This window comes from Thermobia domestica, chromosome 17 (assembly GCF_964235325.1).
Source record: "Thermobia domestica chromosome 17, izTheDome1.hap1.1, whole genome shotgun sequence".
Lineage (NCBI taxonomy): Eukaryota > Metazoa > Arthropoda > Insecta > Zygentoma > Lepismatidae > Thermobia > Thermobia domestica.
Window position 1 is genome coordinate 155,434,829 of NC_137470.1, and position 23,410 is coordinate 155,458,238.

The window sequence follows — 23,410 nt, forward strand, 5'->3', positions numbered from 1 at the left end:
AAAATTGTTTGAAATATTTTTTCGAAATTCATAGTTTATTTTCGATGTTTTATATTATTATCAGCATCAACCACTAATTAAATGATTTTTTGTGTTATAGAGAAGCGATACAAAGTCTGTTTTATCAATTTAAAGCAGTATTTTGAAAAAAGCCCAAAATTTCCCAAGCAAAAAAGCAAATCAGAAAAAACCGAGTTTTTTTCCAAAAAAGCCGGTTTTTTTCCGAGCCCTTGCATCTCTAGTTTTTACACTATCTACAGGGTGTCTATAATTAAAGTCCCACTTTAAATATGTTGTAGAAAAAAACAAGAACAACTGGTCAGAATGACTTGAACTGAATATACTTGAAGAAAGGAGAAACGGTATGGCATAAGACAAAACATGTTCCAAAATGTATCAATAGATGGCGCTCTAAGCGACATAACGAAAGTAGATTCAGCCACAAGTGACATCTTGGTGTAAGGACAATTAAAAATCAAATCACTATGTGCTTTTTGGCCTATGGATATTTAAAAACCGATTTTTCCAATACAATGTGGTACGACCTTGCCGGTGGATGGACTTTCCACAAACAGTGCCACAATGACTTGGAAATCATTTTTTTTCATCATAAATCCGAAACAATCATTCACATTGATCACTACAGTTGGTTTAATGTGCAACTCATGCCGAAACCATCGTATTTCGATTCAAAGTGTCACATGTAGCCGAATCTACTTTCGTTATGCCGCTTAAAGTGCCATCTGTTGAGAAACTTTGGAACTTTTTCTTATGCCATACCATTTCCCCCTTCTTTAAGTATATTCAGTTCAAATTTGAAGTCATTCTGACCAGTGGTTCTTCTTTTAACAGTATTTTGAAAGTGGGACTTTAATTATAATTGTCCTGTATATCAACACTGAAACTGGATGTCACAGTGGATTTATTGTACTTCTGGTTTCAGTAGAGAGTTAAGTTTGAAAATGAAATATATTCTTGCAACACTAAATCGATTGCAAGAAACCGCTTCTCGTTATATATTAACGTTTTTTGCTCTATAGTGATCAAAGCTAGAACGGAAATGGTTCTTTTCAGCACTTCCGGTTTGAATATTACCTTCATCAACGAGATTGATTCGTAACATTTTTAGTCTTCTACATCCTGGTCCAAAATTGATAGTGATCCACCTTTTTTTTCTTTGGTCTCCCCGGATCTGTCGGGTACACACACACGGGCTGACAGGGTAAATATGCAGAGTCCGGCAAAAAAAAAAAGTTTTCAAACTCAAATTGTGACTAGACTTATTATTTCTTCTATGAACGTTTAGCTCCCAATTGAACTCTAACTCAAACTGTTTCGCTTACAACAATTAGCTATGAAATATATACTTCACTTACTCTTCTAAAAATTACATTTTTACATTTTTACTTTTTTTAATATTTCTGTGCATGAGAAACGTTTTGACCAGTGATGTAACTGAAAATTTTGCTTTTTCTTTTCTTTTCTTTGTTCTTCAGATCAATTCTGTACACCCGTGAGTGTTGTGATTAAAATGATTTGAGCTGGCTAGAATGTCTCAGTTGCCATGAAGGTTGATCAGCAGAACATCGAGCATTCTCGTTGAGATATTAAGCAAAAAGTCACTGATTGTTACTCAACCTGCATTTTGCAGGCAATTCAACATTCATTGGGTCTAAACTGCAACACAGTGCTACAGTGAGTTACTAACTTTTAGAGAAAAACTTGCGTTGTGAAGAAGAAGCCTTCAGGAAAATCGCAAGCCGATGAAACTACAGAGTATATTCTGGAAATCAGCTGAAAAATGCAATTTTTAAAAAGTAGGTGGTGATATATTTCATAAGTAATTGCTGTAAGCAAAACATTGTGAGTTATATTCAATAGAAAATAAAATATCATTTGTGATATAATAAATTTAGTTATAATTTCAATTTAAAAAGTATCACTTTTTGCCATACCTTATATAAGGTAGTTTTGGTTTGCTAATTGAATTAGAGTTTAGCGCTTCCTTTTCAGTACCGAGTCTATATGGGACGTGGACTTACAGATTAATGTGGTATCCGAATTGCATTTGGTCCCACCGGAAATCGAAGCCAGGTCTCCAAGATTGTATATACAACAGTTCACAGCTCTAGCTTTTACGAATCCTCAAACTGGGGTTTCGAATCAACCCTTTTACACCTAGTCGCATTATGTCATGCAAAACAATCTGACCCTCAACATGCACACCGTACCGTCAATTACACTGTGCAACAAATTTAAACATTTTTGTCCTTCAAATTAAATTATGTGATTTTAACTGAATAACATGTGCTAAATTCATTTGTGGAAACCAAAATGTTCCATCACGTCACGTTTTTGTTGGGCAGACCACATTATACGAAACGTACATATTTACATATATTTACTATCCAATGTAGACTAGGAAGGCGTATTATACTAATATTAAATTTTGTTGACTTACCCTTTAAAATACTTTCTTTGGACGTTTACGTTTGTAGATATCTTCTGGAGTCTCTCTGATAATACTCTCCAAGCATACTTTCAGTCCATTTTCCACTGTAGCGCTTTTCAAATGTGGCAATGTCCTGATGAAACTTCTCCGTGTTCACTACTTACTGCGCCAAGTTTTTGAGCGAAGAAGCCAAGATGTGAATGCAAAAAGTGTAATTTTAATGACATGGTGCATCTCATAAATTGAAAACTGCGCACCATGTCACTAACAATAGCTTCATAATTTTCAGCCTTTACATTTCCAAGAAAATGAACATACCGATTTAAATACAAGCAAGCTAATTTCTCAATTTCAGAGAGTTTAGTTTGAAAGTCTTCATCCTGCATGACTGTTTTAATCTTTGAACCAACAAATATTCCTTAATTTTTGCCTCATTTAAGTTTGGGATTTTCTACTTAACGTGCGTGGAAGCAATACCTTCTCCATCTAATGGTGTAACAAAAATCTTCATCAACCCAAACTTGACATGTAAAAGTGGCAAAAAAAATACATCTTGAGGGTTCACAATTGGTTTACGAGATATATTATTGGTGCCAGGAATGATATCTTGCCTTTGCGGCCAGTATTTACGGATGAGTTTCTTTTCTTTTTTATTTTTTTTTCTTGTCACGACTATCCCACTCACATACAAAAGCAATACTTGGTGTATCCTTGTTGCATTCCAGTGAGAATACCAATAACTTTCAAGCCCCCATCATGTACTATTTGATTTTTTTTATTATATTCAATGAAGTCGCATATCGTACTTACAACTTCATATTTCTCCTTTGTATGAACCGCATATGCTACAGGAACAGATGAGTGAACATTTTTAATATGGATAAGCACTGTCCTCAGGCTTAGTTTCAAACTGTTAATAAGCAAGCGCCTCTCGGTGGGATTATTTTCAAGTCCCAAAGACTGAAATAAGCCATCTACGTATTTGCAATAAACAATACCTCCATTTTCATGAAACTAGTCCTCAAAATGACTTTATCGTTTTTTGAACCAATTTGTTTTAACATCTTGAGCTAAGAAATTTCAACCTTGAAATCTTGAGCTCAATAATTCAGCTTTTCTTTTAGGAAGGTTTAAGTCTCGTAAAGATCGTTAAGTTCTTCTTAAGTGATCAAATTAAGTGATGTTGACCGGGATATAGATGGCTCAAAGTCTACATCTTTCCTGTTGCTTGGAACGTCTGAGATATCTTCTGAATCAAGAGTGTAATGTTCTGGAACTTTAGGTACTGGAAGATCTTCACTGTGGGGAACTGGTCAAATAGCTGACTAAATTAAAGTAATGAATCTGATGTTTAGATTTAGAGGAAAAGCGCTTTATATCTCTCAAGGAACAGTCAGTTACATGATCTACTGTTCACGCCAAATCTGAAGAATAGCAAGTTTCATAGAACTAAGTTTTCCTTGTAGGTAGTTTCTCAAATTTTAGGAACACGTAGTGCAACATAATGTATGGGACTTAAGACTTATCCTGGTCTCCAACCCTTCAGGCAAAGCAAAGTTCATAAGAATTTTTAACTAAAGGTGTAAGGATGCTTTTTGAGGTCTAAATGCAAGTTCACCACACACGAAACAAAATAAGTCAGGTTTATTTTATACGCACGAGACATTGCAATATACTGCACTGCAGGTAGCTAAACGTTTATTCAGCATTTTCTTGAAACCTAGATACACAGCACACACTACCACAAAAAATGACATCCTAACGAAACATCACTCAGCAAATAACTATACAATCGAACCAAAAATCACTCAAATGCTAGAACGTATGGCAGCAAAGTTAGGCAATATAAATCTGAATTCGCTCATCACTAGATGTTAATGGACTACTACCTGAAGTGAAGATGAAGCGTGAGGAGAAATACGAGAAACTAGTGTTCCCTACGAAAGGAAAGACTCTTACACAGTAGGAGAAAATAGGGGATAAGCAGAATCCCTCTGTAAACAGCGTATTCCTTCTGTAAAGAAGAAAAGTTGTCGCTTGGATGATGATTAAATGAGCGTATATTGTAAGGTATATTACATATGCAACAATGTTTATCTTAAGCGCATTTCTGCCCTCCCTGCTGGTCTTGTGGGTAACACGTGCCTTTGGTACACGGTCTTGGGTTCGATTCCCGGTAGGAGAACATTGAACGACACAGTGTATCTGATTCCACCTTCAACTATAGGTCCACGTCTCATATAGCCTCGCAAGCTAAATATTAAGCTAAATGTCAATAACCAAACATTACTCATATTTCATGATCACCCGAAAAAATCCGATATTTCACAGAACAAAATTTCAAACTTTTAAATTTTTTAGAGAATTGGTATGTGATACATAAGAAGTAATTACATATTTGATTTTCCCATGCAAAAATACATAAGAAAAACTTATTTCCATGTAAAGGACAGATTTCGTGCTGCACAATCTTATTATCTAAGGGTTGTATACTTGCTTCAAAGTGATTCTGTTGTGTCACGTCTAGACACAACGCTTCAATGAAATGCATTTTCCGTGTTGTGGGGGACTCTTTAAAATGACTTTAATAGGGCATCTATTTTCAAATATAATGGTAGAACAATACAACTGATATTAGGGAAAATAAATTATCTTAGTCAGAGGAGTGGGTCTGTGAGTAGAATTTTTATTGACAAATTATACTATGGGGCAATCTCTTTTAACTTTGAAGTTTTAGAGAATACTTCAATAACGGGAAGTATGTGTTTCTTTGCTTATCTTTCAACAAATTTTATTGTAAAAGTTCCTCTCTATGTAGGAGCTAATTATTATAACAATACTAGCGTTGATTACCCACTTTGCTGGGTTGAAATAAAAACTTTAAATCCACAACTCCTTATGTCATATGTTTCCAGTTGGGATTCCAGTTAAAACTTTGAAAGCGTTCCTACTTTCTTCCATTCTGACTACATAACCTGTCTACCTGAGCCTAATAGTCTCAATGGGTCTTATGCATAGTCCTTTTGACGCATGATTAGCGTCATACTAAAGCCTTGACTACTGCAGGAAACATATGTTAGTCGAACTCTTACTATACGGTCTTCCCTCAGAGTAAGCGACCATGTTTCAAATCATACAGAATAAAGGGTATGATTATCGTTTTATCTATATCATAAAATTGAAAGTGACTATGTTTGTGACTCTTAATCTCTTGAACCGCTTGACCGATCTCGATCAAATTTTCAACGTAAATGCGGTTCTGGCCTGGGAGTGTTTTTAGCTATTTACCTTGACTGTAGAACGTAGGGAGAGGGACATAGAAAAAATAAATAAAACTTAATAACTCTTGAACCACCCGACCGATCTTGATCAAATTTTCAATGTAAATGAGGTTCGGGAGTGGGATGATTTTTATTATTTCATGGGGCAACGTACGGAAAGGGGTGGAGGGGAAAATATACAAAAATCAATAAACATAAAAATAAAAGTGACTATGTTCGTAAATTACTTTTGAACCACCCAATTGGTTTCAATCAAATTTTCAACATATATGAAGTTCAAACCTGGGAAGTTTTCTGTCATTTCATTTTGACAGTAGATCTTAGGGGAGGGGAGAGAGAAATATATATATGAAAATGAAAAAAACTTAATAACTCTTGAACCACTTGACTGATCTCGATCAAACTTTCAACATAGATGAAGTTCGAACATGAGTTGATTTTTGTCATCACTTTGACGATGTAACTAAAAGGAGGGGAAAGAAATGATCGAAAATGACCGATATTAGTGTTGAATCGAATTCGAATCGTGTAAATCGAATTCATACTTTTCGTGGTCACTGAGATGAACAATGACACTTCCGATGCCTGACTCACAACATGGGAAGGAGAGGGGATATATAAAATTAATCGAAAATAACCAATATCAAGAAGCGCTTTAGTAATAGTAAAAAGTGACTGACTAAACAAACATATTACTATTTTTTCTTAATTTAACCCAGCGAAGCGGATAATTGATGCTAGTATATTTTAAGCTTCAAATTGCTCGACAGAATTCGCGACGACAAAATACTTTGAACTGAACAAAACATGAAATCCTTACTTATAGTCGACATTTAATTTCTTCAGGTAATTTCTTCAGTATTTCTTCAGGTTTTCATCTGTTAATATTGATCCTAGGTATTTGAATGTATCCACTTTATCAAAAGTATTATTTGATATTTTAATGAATCCATAATTTGCCATAATACGATCCCGACGAACTTCCATGTAGGGTCTATTTAGTTTTTCTGCATTTAATTCTAACCCATGCCTCTGCAAGCGTTTTGTAAGACCTCTGCATTTCTTTCTATTGCTCTCCTATCATCCCCTATTGAATTTACATAATCACTTTTACATGATAGATGCGAAATTTGGTCAGTCAAACATGATTGAGAAATAAGTTTCTGCTCATAAGTAATGTGGATATTGTGACGAAAGTTAGCATATGAGTTACCTATATATACTAATATTTTTAAAGTAGATTATAATCAGGTACCAGTAGCTGGAGATGCTTCACGGGCTCCAAATTTTCTGAAAGGGAGTTTTAAAGAGCGAAATTTCTCTATTTTACCCCAAATTTCTCTTCTTTTGTACATTATACACACATATGGATAGCGCTAATTAAAAGCCTACCTTAAACTAAAGAAAACGACTTATGAATCATGATACTCGGATAAATAGTGCTGAAGCAACAGTACTTAACCCGTAAGTACTATGGACCGTCTCTCAGACCGCTGCGACTTTTCATATCATTATATTTTTCACAGTCTCACTACTACAAGTGGATCTTTTCGTCTACCTTCCTGTCTAACAAATGGTTACGTATTGTGAAGTTCGTATTATAATTGATCCCCTGTGCGCGGCGCTGGAAGGGTCGAGCGGTCCCACAGACGTACTATAGTAGTTACGTGAGTATTTTGCTGATCAGTTGTCTTTCGTTATCTGCTGATTATTAGCAGTTTTGTGTCTTACCGTGTGGCACGTCTTGCACCACACATCAATTAATGACCCAGGGACTGGAAAACCTGAAATAATCACATTTTATAACATGAGTAAAGGCGGAGTGGATACTCTACACAAAAATGTACAGATTTCACATCAAGTAGTCGAACAAGACAATAGCCATTGACAATTTTCTTATGGATGTTGGTTCTTTATACTGATGGATGTTGCGTGTGGTATCAATGCATATGTCTTGCATCAATTCTACGCTAAGTCCGCAGTGATGACAAGACTTGATTTCATGAAAACGTTGGCAAACGACTTGTTAGGCCTCACATAGAACGTAGATTGTTCACCGGACATCTGCCACGAGAGCTGAGTTTTTCAACCAAGAGCATACTACAGCTTGAAAGTGAGTTTCCAACCATCGCGCATAAGGAGATGAAAAGGAAAACATAGTCTTCTGTCAACTGAGTTGTAAGCGGAAAGCACAGATATTCCTTCGTGTCAGCGGTGTGGGGTACCGATTACCTTGCAGTGCAGAAAAATAAGATATAAGTGCCTATCTGAAGAAAGCGCATGCTGTCAGAAAAGTTAGTGCGGTACTTTCTTTACCGGCAAAACGTATTTTGTTTACTTTCTCCATCATATAAGAACTAAAAATTAGTTTTATTCATTGCCTTTTCACTACAAAAAAATGTAAGAGTGCAACTATAACAGTACCTTCCTGTAAGTTTAAAAAAGCTAAAATTCCATGCTTATTTTCTCGGTTTTACTGTATTTCTTATTCTCAGTGCATCTATAAGAACAGTGTATTTTAAATTAATGTTATTTTGGCTACATAGAAACGGAGAAAAAATTGAATATTTCAACAATTACAATTTTAGAATAACAATGAAAGTATTGTTGCAAATTCTGACTATGTTCTCTTTCTCATTGTTTTAAAAATATAAAGCTTTTTTTACATCGTGAAATTACTATGTTTTACTTTTCTATAAGCAACTAAGATATGTAGGATATAATTTTAAAAAATATACAATGAAACTACTATTTAGAAAATGTGAAACAACAATGCGGTCTGACAGACCGTTCCATAGTAGTTACGTGATTATTTTCGTCCATAGTACTTAAGGGTTAACTGAAAGTCAACAATTTCCTCAAAAAAATGCGCGAGGTTAAAACTCTTTATTACAAAGCCTCTTTAACTGTCACGTCGTCACAAAGCCTTCGTATTTTTTACAACGCGATTTATATATAATATATATATATACGAACTTAATTTTTGTATATTTTCAAAATTTAAAAATTGTGTAGGATTCAGTTATATGCCTATATTACAAATATATATAACTTGTTTGTTTACCTCCAGGGCGGGGAAAATACAAAAAATTTTTTCCTGTCATGTGTTTTTCTAGTTCTAGCATTTTTGCAAATGGCGCGTCGTAAAATTTACGAAAGCTTTGTAATCCAGGGTGGAAGAGTTAAGAGTCGAAAATTCTGAATATGGAAATTGTTCTTTTTTCTCCATTAGTAGCGGAATTTTCAAAAACATTGAAACACATGTTCAGTAATTTTTTACGTGATGTTATATGTCGAGTTTCATCTCTTTAACGTCAAAAATTCGTGAGATACTCTAATCTTGGGAGGGAGAAATTAAACCCAATTTAACCCCTTTAACATTTACTAAACAGTTATGGTCATCAAGTTTAGGAGGCAGAGGTGGAAAGTCATGTAGCCAGAATAGAAGAAATAGGAACGCTTTCAAAGTTTTAACTGGAAATCCAATCGGAAAACGAACATTAGGAAGACCTAGGTGCAGATGGGAGGGCAATATTAAGATAGATCTGGCAGGAATAGGAATACAAAGTAGAAACTGGATCCAATTGGCTGACAAAAGCCAATGAAAAAAGGTTTTTTGAACGCGGCATTGAACCTCCGTGTTCCGTAGGCCACAAAGATAGTCAGTTAAGTCAGTTTATCATCGTTATAGGCATCCTACCATTGCTGGCAGCCTATTTGCCACAACTGAGAAGCTTACATGCGACACGACCTCTTCGCTCTTTCTCCGCTAACCTCTTCGTCTTCACGTATGATTTTTCTGTTTTGATACCGTCCATCAATTTTAGCCTCCTTTACTCCCTCCCTCTTTTTCCTGTCACCATACCCTCTAGCACATCCCTCATAATACGATTCCTTCTTAGCAAATGTCCCAACCAACTTCTCTTCTTAATAATACTATCTAAAATTGTTCTTTTCTTCCACACTGTTTCTAACATTTTTTCATTCGTTTCTTCGCTCCACTCAACCAAAATCTTTCCATTCTTCTCCACACCCACATAGTTAGTTAGTTAACCCTATTAAAATACATTTTTAATACTAAAACATCTTTCTTATTTCTTCTTTTCGTGAAAAACAGTAGTTTTATCATTAAATTTCACGAGCCTGGACTTTGATGAATGAGTTAGTTTAATATTTGATATAGCAGTATAGATAAGGAAATAATCTACGTTATAATGTAACAACTTTTTTTACATTGTAACAGTATTTTTCTCAACTTGAAGTATACAAAAAACGATTTATTGACAACGAAAAGAAATTAGTTCACAAAGTAATATAAAAATTAACGATTCTCGAGAACTTAATAAAATAACCACCAGGACTTTTTTTGCTCAATAAGCCTTCCCCTGCTCCATCCTCACACTGAAAGGCTAACCCTACCCTTCCCTCTGAGCAGGACCTCTTAATTCTTACTGCCTAAAAAAGACTCATCTTTCCGCATAACGACACTTTTTAATTACATGACGAAAAGAGGCGATGGTGTTCCAGAGCTCTCAGAATATTTTAATATTAATTCCAGCAAAAAGCAGCTCACTTTTCATTAAGTAAAAGATTTCTCTCTTTTTTTCTGTGAGATTTCTTCTTTAAATTCAGTTTTTCTGTAACAAAACAACGAATATATAAAAAGGTACTACACTAAGCTTTCATTTTGTTAGTCCATCTGTTCCTTAGCTCTAACAAATTCAGTTTACTATTTTTAAAAAAAAAAAACTATGATAAGCTTCCCTTTAATCTGAAATTTTATGGAACATTTTACGTTAATTATATATGTATTTAAACAATAAGGATAGATATTTCATATAAATATATGACAGGGTATACAGAAAATTATCCAACATTAAAAAAGTGAAATACTCATTGACCTAGTCAGTTCTCACCCTAAAGTTAAATCAGTAAATTCGTAATTATCTAGTAAATTATTCCTGTTCAAGAACTTGAAAAGTTCATTACTAAATTCTCCATGTCTGTCTGTGTATGTGTTTGTGCGTTATTTGCATCTTTTTTTTTTTTAATTTTGAGCTCTCCATTCGATAGAACACGAAAAACTATCTGAAAGAAAGAAGTGATGGAATTTTCCCGTCACTCTTACCGTTCCCGAGGTATTGACCAAAAATTTCCGATTTCGGGAGATTTAAGGAGCTATATCTCGGGAACCGTAAGTCATGGAGAGATCATATTGGAGTTGATCAGTATCTAAGAGGATGGTAAACAATTTGGTACCAAATAGTGACACTGGTTGTCTGTATTCTATGCAGTGATAAAAAGTGACAGTTAATATAGCTAATTCAATAGATCCCCTAATACGCAGGTTCCAAATACGTAAGTTTATTATCTATTGAATTTAATCAAATAAATTTAATATACAATTTCATATAACTATCGAAAAAATATTTTTTTTAAAAAAAGTTCGTTCTGGCAATGCTCTTCGAGAATTCTCAACTGATTCAGTTTGAAATCTATGGGCCTTATGCAGAGTCGTTTTGAAGCGCGATTAGTGCCATACTAAAGAGTTCGACTAACATAAGTCTCCTGCAGTAGTCAGTACTTTAGTATGTCGCTAATCATACATCGAAACGACTCTGCATAAGGCGGTATAAGTTTAATGTAGTTTCTTCATACTTTGGAACTATACGAAATGTTAAATTTGAAATTGAAACAGATAATTTACTAGGTAACTACTAGCATACTTATTTAACTTTACGGTGAGAACTGTCCATGTTGATAAATACTTCAATATATTTTTCTAGAAAAGAATGTTGCAGAAATTTCTGTATATCCTGTGATATCGATATAATGTGGCTGAAATGAAAACGCTCAGATGGGTGTGTGGTTTTACCAGATCGGGTGTGATAAGAAACAGAAGAATAAAAGGTAGCGTTAAAGTAATTGATATGTCGAAGAAAGTACAAGAGAAAGGTACAGAGTGGTATGAGTTTCAGAAGTTATGATGATGTTGGTAATAGAGGGGAGAAGATCAGGGCCAGCCGTTGGCAATTTGCCGTCCCCGTTTCTCCAAAAGGAGCGAATCTTAAGAACCATGATTTTAAGTATACTACGCATCATGAACAACGAAAATGAGGGAAAATGAACTCGCACTCGGAAAGGTCTAAACACTACAAGTACAATCTTGTTGTGTCTGTTTCTCCTTTAAATAATAATCTTAGTGTTTAAATAATAATCTAATAATATTATGTTAGTGAATAATAAAGCAAACACATCTGCAGAGGAAAGATGGTAATCCTTTTAATAGAATTCAATATCAAGTTTCATTCTTAATATAACAGTTTGCAAATTCCAGTGCAACAAGCTCTTTTATCTTTATTTATTAATTTTCTTTCTAGATCTGTTAATTTAAAAAAAAACTTGTTTCCACCTTTAACGATAAGGAACTAGTTTGTGATAAGGATAAGACTTATTTTCATATCAAAACTGTGATAACTAACTAAATAGAAGTTCACTGCTGTTTTTGTATTTGACAGCATTCAAGCAATTTATACTGCAGTTTATTTGACCATTTGCTTTAGCACTGTCCAAGTAACCTTAAACTAATGAGACCTAAACATGACTTATGAACGTAGTACTCAAATAGAAGGTCAGCTTAGTAAATTTAACTACCATCATCATGAAATCTGTTTTCAACAAGAAAATATTTATTTTACATAATATAGTTATGAGAGATTTTACCGTCCCTCGAAACTTGCCGCCCCGTGCTAATGCAAGTACTTTACATATAGTAGAGTTGCTCCTGATAACACGTGTGGGTAAATAAAAACATTATTTTGAAGATGCTTTACTAAATGAAAACACACAAACTCCCATCTTCTAAATATATTGGAAAATATATTACGACGGATTACTCAGTTTTTTCAGGCTCGAACCCGAAAAGTAATATACATTTACATTCAAAAGAGATAAAAGATTAAAAATTCAAAGGAAACACATTTCCAATTATTAGCGTGGTTCAATATGAACTTGAGTGCCTTGAGAAAACAGCCAAGAGTTTTTTTTTTTTTTCTGCATAGCAAAAGGTATACAAAACTGTGGAAAAAGGTCGGAAAAAGAGAAAACAAGGAGCGGAAAGCCAATAGAAGTTTCTTCTTTTTTACACGGTGGTTGCAATCCATTTTGGGTACAAGGCTACCCGTGATAGATCTACGAGGACAACGGAAGACAGGTACGAAAAGTAGTTAAAACGGTGCCATTATTCACCCTTGTGGAACACCACACCGAATGTTAACACCAGCAGGAAGAAAAGAACTCACGCTAGAACACTATCTAAAAGATTATTTTCATTTCCCTTTAAACTGTTAGCAATTTTAGTCGTTTCTATTCCATTGTTTCAATCAAGTATCAGCTTAATTTGCTACCAGAATAAAACTATATAAATGTTAATCGTTGCCACATTGAACAGTAAAAGAGAATATAAATTATTGCAGGTTGCCCGTTCTTCGTGCTGGGAGAATATATTTCATTTTGAACACAAAGGCCTGAATTTGGATTTAACGGCATCGGAAGTGTCACTGTTCATCTCAGCGACCTCGAAAACTATGGATTCGACACTAATATCGGTAATTTTTTATTACTTTTATATATCTCCCCTCCCCCAACTTGAGGAATTGAATTTGGATTTAAACGTCATTGGAAGTGTTACTGTTCATCTTAGAGACCCTGAAAAAATGTGGATTCGAGACTAAAATCGATCATTTTCGATCATTTTCGATCATTTTTAAATATATATATCCTGCTATCCCTTCCCCTACATTCCACTGTAAAAATGAAATTATGGAAACCATTCCAGGCCCAAACCTCATCCATGCTGAAAATTTGATTTTGATCAGTTGTGTGGTTCAAGTTTTATTTATTTTGATAGATCTTCCCCCTCCCCTCCCCCCTAAAATCTAACGTCAAATTGAAATTACAGAAACAATCCCAGGTCCAAAGATCTATCTATGGTTTAAGAGTTATGAAATCACAAACATACACTGAGAAAAAAGGACTAGGATTTCTTGTGGATACATCGTATTTACGCGGGTACGCTCCTTAAGTGATGTAATTTCATGTATAAAAGTACAGCAGGTGGGAACGCCATGCCAAGTTTAGAGTTCGGCGTCGAACTAGACTCGCTGTGATTGGATAATTTCATTCACATGATTGATTTCGTGTAAAAAACTATTACTCTCGTAAGGTAGGGAGTCACAGATTTAGAAAGAACCAAGAGGGGACACTCGTAGGAAGGTAGTAACAACATTATATACCTAAGTTACCACCGTCGGAATGGGTATGGCGTTAATTCTAGATTTGAAATGGTGGTTCCACAATACAAAATATTCGCTGGGCGGTGGTATAGATCGTACTACTGATGAAACAACGTTACTTAAAGTGGTGACGCGCGTAACCTGGTAAAAACAGCATTTACATGCCGACTGGATTATGCATTTTTCTCCGTGTACTCACTTTCAATTTTATGTAACAGATTAATATAGTTCGAAAAAAATATCAATCGTAAAGCGCAAATAGCCTTAAATGTAGGCCTACATTTAACTATGTTTTCCACTCGTGCACAGACGTGTTCAGAAAAAAAAAATAAAACTAATCTTTTCTCCAAAAATCTTTGGACGCAGATTACTCCTGAGAATATAGTATTCTCAGACACACATTAATAACTTATTGATGATATCGCTACACAAATGTTTCCTTTCAACCTAAACTTTTAGGGCCTTATGCAGAGTCGTTTTGACGTATGACTAGCTTCATACTAAAGGTCTGACTACTGTAGGAAACATATGTTAGTAGAACTCTTTAGTACGGCACCAACCACGCGTCAGAACGACTCTGCATAAAGCCTTTAGAGTCTTATGCAGAATCGTTTCGACGTATGATTAGGTTTGACTAAAGATTTCACTAAAACATTTTTATCAGACGTGTATTCAGAATCTCTGGTTAGAACATAGTAGTTGACTAAGTTAATCACATGTGACTAATTAATTTAAAGCAGAGGGTACCCTGGTTCACAACATTATGAAAAAACACAAAAACTTACATTATGAGAATACAAAGGCAATTAATTACCTGTCTCTGTTTCTTTCTTTTCTTTCACCTCATCGAGTGAACTACCTATAAAGCAGCTATTAAGCCGAGTCCTCTACAATAGCAGAACTCTTTCTTAAAGTGAACAGTGAGAGCTGAGTAGAAAGTTTCCAGGTTTCTGAGGGATACATACAATTGATCGATAAATTATCTTTCCTGATAATTACAACATAATCCTTCTATTGTCGCTAATATTAATTGACTTCTACTTATTCCGACCGTAAATACATCCTTCAGAAATTAATGCGTTAATTATAACTGGATTTCGTAATTATTTATAAGTTGTTGTGATGTCAAACCACAAAGAAATCATTTCGAATTTCATATATAATAAATTTTTATTTTTACAAACTACTCATGCACACGTCTAGATTTCCGTAGTTGCCACGTTTATTTTTCTCACTCGATGTATTGGTGTTATTTTAGATAATCACACCCAAATCAGCTTATTAACTGAACTCGAAGCAGACTTTGAATACCAAAAAGTACACCCTCGTTAGTACAGAGCTAATATGACACGAACTAATCGCCTGCTAACGCTTGATTAATGAATTCTTACTGAATATTGTCTTTAACTTTTAGACGAAGATTATCCCCCTTCCTATATACAGATTAAGAACGTGTAGATGGCGTTTTTACAGATAGTCCCACTTTTACTCTAACTCTATCTTATCTCAAAAGTACATTAAGTACAAACAAATATTAAATAAAATTAGCAATTGTTAATTGGAAACAACAGGTAAATTTTTCGCCAGCAAAGCAAGTATCATTAGTACAGGATTAGCTGCTTAATAGTGAGCATTTGCTATCGCCACTCTTGAAACCTGAGAGCTTTAGTAGTATTCAAATGTGCGGAAGCAAAGCATTGTAAATATTAACTGCAATTAAAGCAGTCATTTCCAAACAATTTGGCTTCCAGTGATTTAAAGTCCAAAATTACCCTTAATTTTCGCTTTTTTTCATATAACTGCATTTTTCTGAGAGCACAGTTTACCATAGACCAACATAGTTGCCAGTACAATCATTCATTTTGTCCCTTCATACATAAAGAGGTGTTCCACCATTTTACGCTGACCACTACTAGCTTGAGTAACAACGCGTTTGCGTTATTCTTATTCGTACATTCCTCTCATCTCCTCCCCAATTGCAGTTAATTTTTGTCCGAGCGACAGTTCATTCTGATAAATTTCCATTTTCCATTATAGCTCACTGAATTTGGTGGACTTTTTTTTTAATTCTAAAAAAAAATCATGCATCATGCTAGAGTAAAACATGCATTGTTAAAACTCACAGACATGTGTAATGCGGGTTAGTGAAGAGAGCCGTGAATTTTGATCTCCCAAACTCTTAAATGCTTGAAAAGCGGAGACAAATTTGGGCGTTCAAATATATGCAAGTTAATGATGAAGGGAGATGCGAGCTTTATATTTTTTATATATATAAACTTTCCCACGATAGAGTATAATGTGTTTTTATGAATGGTACAAATCTGTTCTATTGAAGTTAAAACGAACTTTTTAATTAATATATATAAGCACATCATTTCTTATGCATCCAGTAATGTTTCTTCCTTAAACTCCGCAATATTATTGATATTTAACGAGGAAAATGTCCAAAGGTGACATATGTCAATAGATATGTCACTAAGCTTAACAAAATTATATCATCATCATCATAGGTGCTCTGGCATTATTGGCAGGTCATTTGCTGCAACTGAGAAGCATCCATGCTCCAGGATGTTCCGCTAACCTCTTCGTCTTCACGTACAATTTCTCTGTTTTGATATCGTCCATTACTGTAGTCTCCTTCGTCCCCTTCCTTTCTTTCCTGCCACAATACCCTCTATGATGTCCATGATACAGTTCTTTCTTAGCCAATGCCAAAGCAGTTTCTCTTCTTCTTGTCAATAATACCTAAAACTGTTCTTTTCTTTCCCACCATTTAAAATACACTATTATTCGTTTTCCGCTTTACGCAGCTAATTCATGTGGTTCGGATTCCACGTTAATTGGTAAGTCCGTTAATCGGTAATCGTTAATCGCTGTTGAAAGGAACGTTAAACTCAAAATCAACTCGACCCAACTAATTCTCCCCACTCTTCTTCACACCCACATTTCGAAAACTTCCACTCATTTTTCATCATTCTTGCGAAATGTCCATGTTTCTAATCCATACAGTACAACATTCCACACGGAGCATTTTATGAGTCTTTTTCTCAACTCTTCATTGAAGGTCCCACAAAACAGACTTTTCTTCCTCCTTAAAGGCTTCTTTCGCCATTCTTATCCTTGCTTTTATTTCACGTTCACACTTCATATCATCACTAATAATATTACCCAGGTATCGAATACTAATCACCTATTCTATTTTCTCCCCTTCTATTGCTATAGTTGACACCTACTCCTCCGTTCCTATCACCATGGCTTTTGTCTTTCTAACATTTATTTTCATCCCATATTTATCACAGCCCTTTCTCAAGTTTTCTACGCGGCCAAATAAGATTATGGTGGACAACTTCGTTTGCTTGGGTTTTCTCAGGATACTCTCGTTTCCTCCCACTTTCTCATTCCACCAATTCTTCCATGATCATTCACTTACTTTAATCACCCTTTCCCTTAGCCTAAGGGGCATAGTCGTGGGGATGTTAAACTGGAATATTTCATTTCATTTTTTCAAGTTTTCTAACATCTTATTCATTTTTTTTTCAGAATCCGCCACAAGTGCTGTACCATCTGCAAATCGTGTACGTCTAATCATTCTACGTCCTACCAAATTTCATCATATGGGTGAGTACAAATCCTCGTGTATATTTAGAAAATAACAACAAAACTACTTTCTTTTTGTAAATTTAAAAATTGATGTTACACAAGGAATGTTCAGAAAGCACCAGACGTTTTGGCCTGTCCCGGTAGTGTGCGGGGCCAGAGTTGCCATCTTTTTGTCAGAACGTTGCCATTTACTGTACCTTCTGTGTACTGTGACGTGTTACTATGTGCGTTGCAATACTAAATCCCGCTTCTTGTGAGGTGCGTTCTGTGATCAGGTTTTTGTTGGCAAAAAAAAAAAAAAAAACTCAAGCCAATTGAAATTTATCGCCAACTGTGTGTGCCAAGGAAAACTTAGCGCAAATTTGTTTTCTTCACGATAACGCATGTCCACACACGGCTAAGCGTACCCAAGAGCTCTTTGATAGATTTGGATGGGAGGTGTTCGATCATCCATCATACAACCCTGATTTGGCGCCGAGCGACTACCACCTCTTCCAACGATGAAGACATGGCTCGCTACACAACGCTTTGATACTGGCTCCGAACTACATGATGGTGTAAGCCAGTGGTTGAAATCGCAGGCTGCAGATTTCTACCACGGCGCGATTTCTACCACGGCGCGATTTCTACCACGGCGGTATTGAAAACTTGTGCCACGGTAGGAGGGTTAAGTCATTTAATTTGCATAGCGATTATCTGAAAAGCTAGCTTAAGAGTGTATGTTCCAAATGAATGTAATAGGTCTACATTCTGGTTTGTTGATTCTGTTACTTTTCTATTTCAAGACGTCTGTTACTTTCTGTATGATAACCACGTCATCTTATTAAACTGAAACGAATACTAAAGTATATCCAGATAATGGCTTCTTCATTGTGAAATCAGCAAAATGGCAATAGAGTGGCAAAGAAAGTTTAACACAAAATGAAGATAAGTCTTAAGCTTTTGTTTGGGTTTAACTGTAATATTGTGCAAAGACGAGACATGTCGTTGAAATAATCAATACGCGTATCTCAGATATTACGAATTTGAGTTAGCTTTGGTATCTTATATGATTTTACGAGATCCACCGATCGCTGTAAGGATCTGTAAGTATCATGGGTGACTTAGGCTTCCTTTCCTTTCTGAGATATCGAGTTGATGAGAAGTTGAAGGAAACGGTAGATCTCGTAAAATCATATAAAGTACCGGTTTATAAATCATATAAAGTTAGAATCATTATGTGATTTTACGAGATCGACTGATCGCTACAACAATCCGTATGAATCATAGGCGACGGAGGATTCATTCTTGAGACATCGAATTGACGAGAAGGCGGAGCGATCGGTAGATCACGTAAATTATGCAAGATACCAGTGTTAACTCAGAATCATCATATGATCTTACGAGATCTGACGGTCGCTGCACGAATCTGCAAGAATCATAGTCGACGGAGGAGATTCATTCTTGAGATATGAAGTTAAGAAAGCGTGGCAATTGGCAATGATATATCGTAATGTACTGTATTACATAACTGCAATATATATTTAATTTCTTGCATTCAAACATGGATGCTCTTTGCAAGAATGCATGGATAAATAATCTGTAAAATGCAGATTCTTTATTTACAATAAAAGCTTGGCTTGCCAGAATACAAATCCATGTTCAAAATATACACCAGTACGCAAAACCATCATGTTATTCACTTTTTCTTTCTTTTCTTAAAAGTTAACTGATTTACTGAACGTTCCTCAGTAACTTGTTTTCACCTAATTACCTCTGTTTTATTACAGTTTACTCGTTTCTTTCCAGTAAAAGTTAACGACAAGGACACGGACACACAAACATCAAGAACAGTTAAAAAGCCAAAGGCTCTCCCACTGGAATCGAACACGGGACCCCGTACACCAAAGGTGCACGTGATAGCCACTAGACCAGCGGGAAGTGCAATTAGACCAAGAGTGAATACCATTTATCACTTTATGTTTGTTTCTGTTACTGTTCTGTTGACGATGTACTTTTCACAGGCTTTAATCTAGTATCATGTAGTACCAGTTTTTACTTTTTTTTCTTTTTTGGTCATGTCTTATGATTGTTTTCCCCATGCCATATGAATAATTACTTAGAACCAATGTCCAGATGGTCTATTTTTAATAAAGAATACACACATTGCTCTGCAAGAGACTGGAGGGAAAATAGATTTCCCTTTTAAGGAGATCCGAGGAACGTAAGGATCTAGATTTATCTTTTTGGACTGGATCTCTGGAAGACAGTTCCACTTTTTTGTGACCAGAAGTGTGGGGGGAAAAAAGCATGGCGACCACCATGGTGAAGGAAAGGGGGAGACGATTTCATTATTTCAGTCAGGGATAAAAAATGAACCGGTTCTTGTGAAAACACTCCGGACAGGTTCCTATCTTTAGCATAGGTTCTTGGTGCCTGAACCGGTTTAAAAACGGGTCAGAACCGATTCTTTTTCCATCCCTGATTTCAGTCAATTTTCCGAATAAAAAGCGACAACAGGGAAAAATGTTCTACTGCACGTAAAAATTGCATGGGTTATTTATGACAAAGCATCTAAAGAACAAATACGCCTATACTACAGCGGTTCCAGTATTAAGTCCCTAAGAAGTTTGATCAGCGAGCGTAACTCGCAACAGATCCCAGGTTTGAAGTATTGGAAAACCTCGAATAATTCTTTAACAGCAACGCTTGTACTTACTCGAAAAGATCCGAATAACTTACATTATGTTATGATTATAATATGCGTAGTTGCTTGAACATGAAAATGGGTTTCAAACTCAAATTATTCGACACCAATGGGTAAATTACCAAAACAATAGAAATGATGGATAGTTTCTCAGAGGGATTGTGAAAAACTATTCCCATTGATAGCCTAACACCAGCCTTCGTGATGTTTTGTTAAGTGCCATCCCGTCCCCATTAACTCTCCTGTGTTTTTCAACACTATTTATTTCCGCTTCACCAGTTCTGTTAATTGTTTCTACCTTTGTGTGTGTATTCATGGACGCCAGGAACTTGTTCCTCTTTCGAAGTTGAGAGTCCTCTGGTAGCGATGTTGGGAACTAAAAACATGAACGTGTTAATGAGTCGAGGGAATCAAAAGGTGCGAAGTAATAGAAGAGGAACTCGAAAACGGGGGGAAAACACTAGCGACATCCTTGAATAAATGACCCCAGGAAACAATTTGTTTTTATTATGTGTAGTATATTGACTTCTGTCTCTATGGGGAAAAAGAGAAAAATAGCTCTAATAGAACTACATAATGCGAGAGAAATGTTTATACATAATCCACGCGTGAAAATGCTCTCCATAGATTCGAATACACAAATGCTTTGCAACTTTTTTGTTTTCACAAACACGAATTTCCAGAACAAATTTCATTTATATTTTAAAACTTCACAACTTCGCATTAAATTTAGAGTGTTTGCTGCTAGAATAGCCTCTCATGCTCATCGAGTCTTTAATGTATGCACATTATGTTTATTGCCTCGCGTCTGCACAAACGATCTACAAGTGAATGACTACAAATAATCCCCATTTTTCCAAGCAACTTCCAATAATAGAATGGGAAATATTAATGAGATTCATTACATAAATGAAGTCACTGGTTCAATTTGGTGAAACTCGGTTAAATGGAAAGTTTACTAATGTGTTTACGCCGCTTGAAATTGTGAACTTTTCGATATCGCCTTAACAAGTTATCACAATTGTCTTTTTACATTGTTTTCTCTACTACTATTGAATTATCCTAAAGTGGTCATTTTGCTACATTTTGTAAATTAAACATATTTATCTCCATCTTTTCGGACACTGCAGTGTATTAGTATTTTCTTGTTTTCAGGACAATGGCATACTAGTAATGGAGGGATAGTTATATTGATAAACAAGTTTAAAATTATTGCGAAACCTAGAACAAGGGCCGTTTTATATCATCATGCACATTTCAGAATCTTATTTCTCCTAGAAGGCAGTAGGAATGAATTTTGTATTATTGTTGTAAAGGCGCACATCTCTTCATGATAGGTCAGATCATAACTGCTCCTCTGGGACAGCTCTAGACAATTTTCTGCCCTGCTCAATGATATTTGCCCCCCCCCCTTTCTACAGGAAGAACAAATCTTCAAAGCCACGATTGTAATTATGCTACCACATTATCAACAACGAAGGGGAGGGAAAGGGCATTCCCACCCAGAAAGACCTAAACACTACAAATACATTCTTTGTTTCTGTTTTTTTTTTTTTTAATAATAATTTATTATGTTAGTAAAAGCAAAAGTAAATACACCTGCAGAGGAAAGATGGTATTCCTTTTTATAGAATTGAATATCGAGTTTCAATCTCAATATATCAGTTTGCAATTCCAGTGAAACTAGCTCTTTTATCTTTATTGTTTGATTTTCCTTCTACACTTATTTTTTTTAAAGAAAAAAAAACTTGTTTTCACCTTCAATTATAAGGAAGTTGTTTGCGACAAAGACGTGACTAGTTTTCATATTAAAACTGTGGTAATTAACTAAATGGAACAGATGTTCGCTACTGATCAAGAATTGAGTTTTTGTGTTTGGCAACAATCAAGCACTTCATGCAGGGATTTGTTTGACCATTTCCTTTAGCACTGTCCATGTGACCTTAGACTAATGCGATCTAAACATATTTTATGAATGTAGTATTTTTTGCCTCCCCGTGCAAATGTACGTGTAGCACATATGGTAGAGCCGGCCGTGCTGCTCAAAGCGTGCCACGTAACTTTCAATTGTTGAATGTACGATCTACAGACGTTAAAATGTTTGCTATTGTTCGCTAGAATGAAGACGTTGCGTCTTTAGAAAGTAGTTTGCACCTTAAAACCGAGTGAAGTGAAGTTTTGGGTAAGTTCGATCGATTTCAAGAAATGGGATTGAGTTTTAATTCCATAGGAAAACATAATACACCAATACCGTATTTACCTTGCAGAGAGACATGTCAATTTCAGTGTCCTCAAAACATACTATTGTCGGGAACAGGTCAAAACTCCCACAGCCAAAGCCCCCACACTCAAGAAATGTCAAAACGCCCACACAAACGGTCATAACACCCACACAAATGGACAAATCTCCCAAATACACGAACGGTCATAACCCCCACAGCCAAAACTCCCACACTCAAGAAATGTCAAAACACCCAAACAATCGGTCATAACTCCCACACAAACGGACAAATCTCCCAAATGCACAAACGGTCATAACTCCCACAGCCAAAACCCCCACACTAGTTATCGGTCATAATCTCCAACGGTCATAACTCCCACATAAATGGACAAAACTCCCACACATAGCAACGGTCACAAATCCCCACATAAATGGACAAAACCCCACACAAATGGACAAAACTCCCACATGAATAAATTGTCACAACTGCCACACAAATGGACAAAAACCCCACACAATCGGACAAATCTCCCACACTCTGAAATGATCCTGGTTGCATGTCTTGCCCTTGTACTTTTAATAACATTTTTTTATTCCACTTAAACTGATGTTGCAACTATTCTTCTTGCACTGTTTTCTAATGAAAGAAACACTAAAGTGGGCGTCATAAAGAGCAGCAACAAAGACGTGCAATCACGATCACTTCAGAGTGTGGGAGATTTGTCCGATTGTGTGGGGGTTTTGTCCATTTGTGTGGCAGTTGTGACAATTTCTGCATGTGGGAGTTTTGTCCATTTTTGTGGGGATTATAACCGTTGCTATGTGTGGCTGTTTTGTCCATTTGTGTGGGAGTTATGACCGATTATGTGGGCGTTT

The 23,410-nt window shown here is 35.7% G+C and overlaps 1 protein-coding gene across 2 annotated transcripts in view; it reads left to right on the plus strand.

Moving 5' to 3' along the window:
* Positions 1-23,410, plus strand: part of LOC145674432 (uncharacterized) — a 509,074-nt gene that overhangs the window by 457,624 nt on the left and 28,040 nt on the right. For both annotated transcript variants that reach the window (XM_081744485.1, XM_081744486.1), the window contains one exon: positions 17,568-17,645. In XM_081744485.1, coding sequence (XP_081600611.1) covers positions 17,568-17,645 — 78 coding nt within the window. The remainder of the gene's footprint in view (positions 1-17,567; positions 17,646-23,410) is intronic.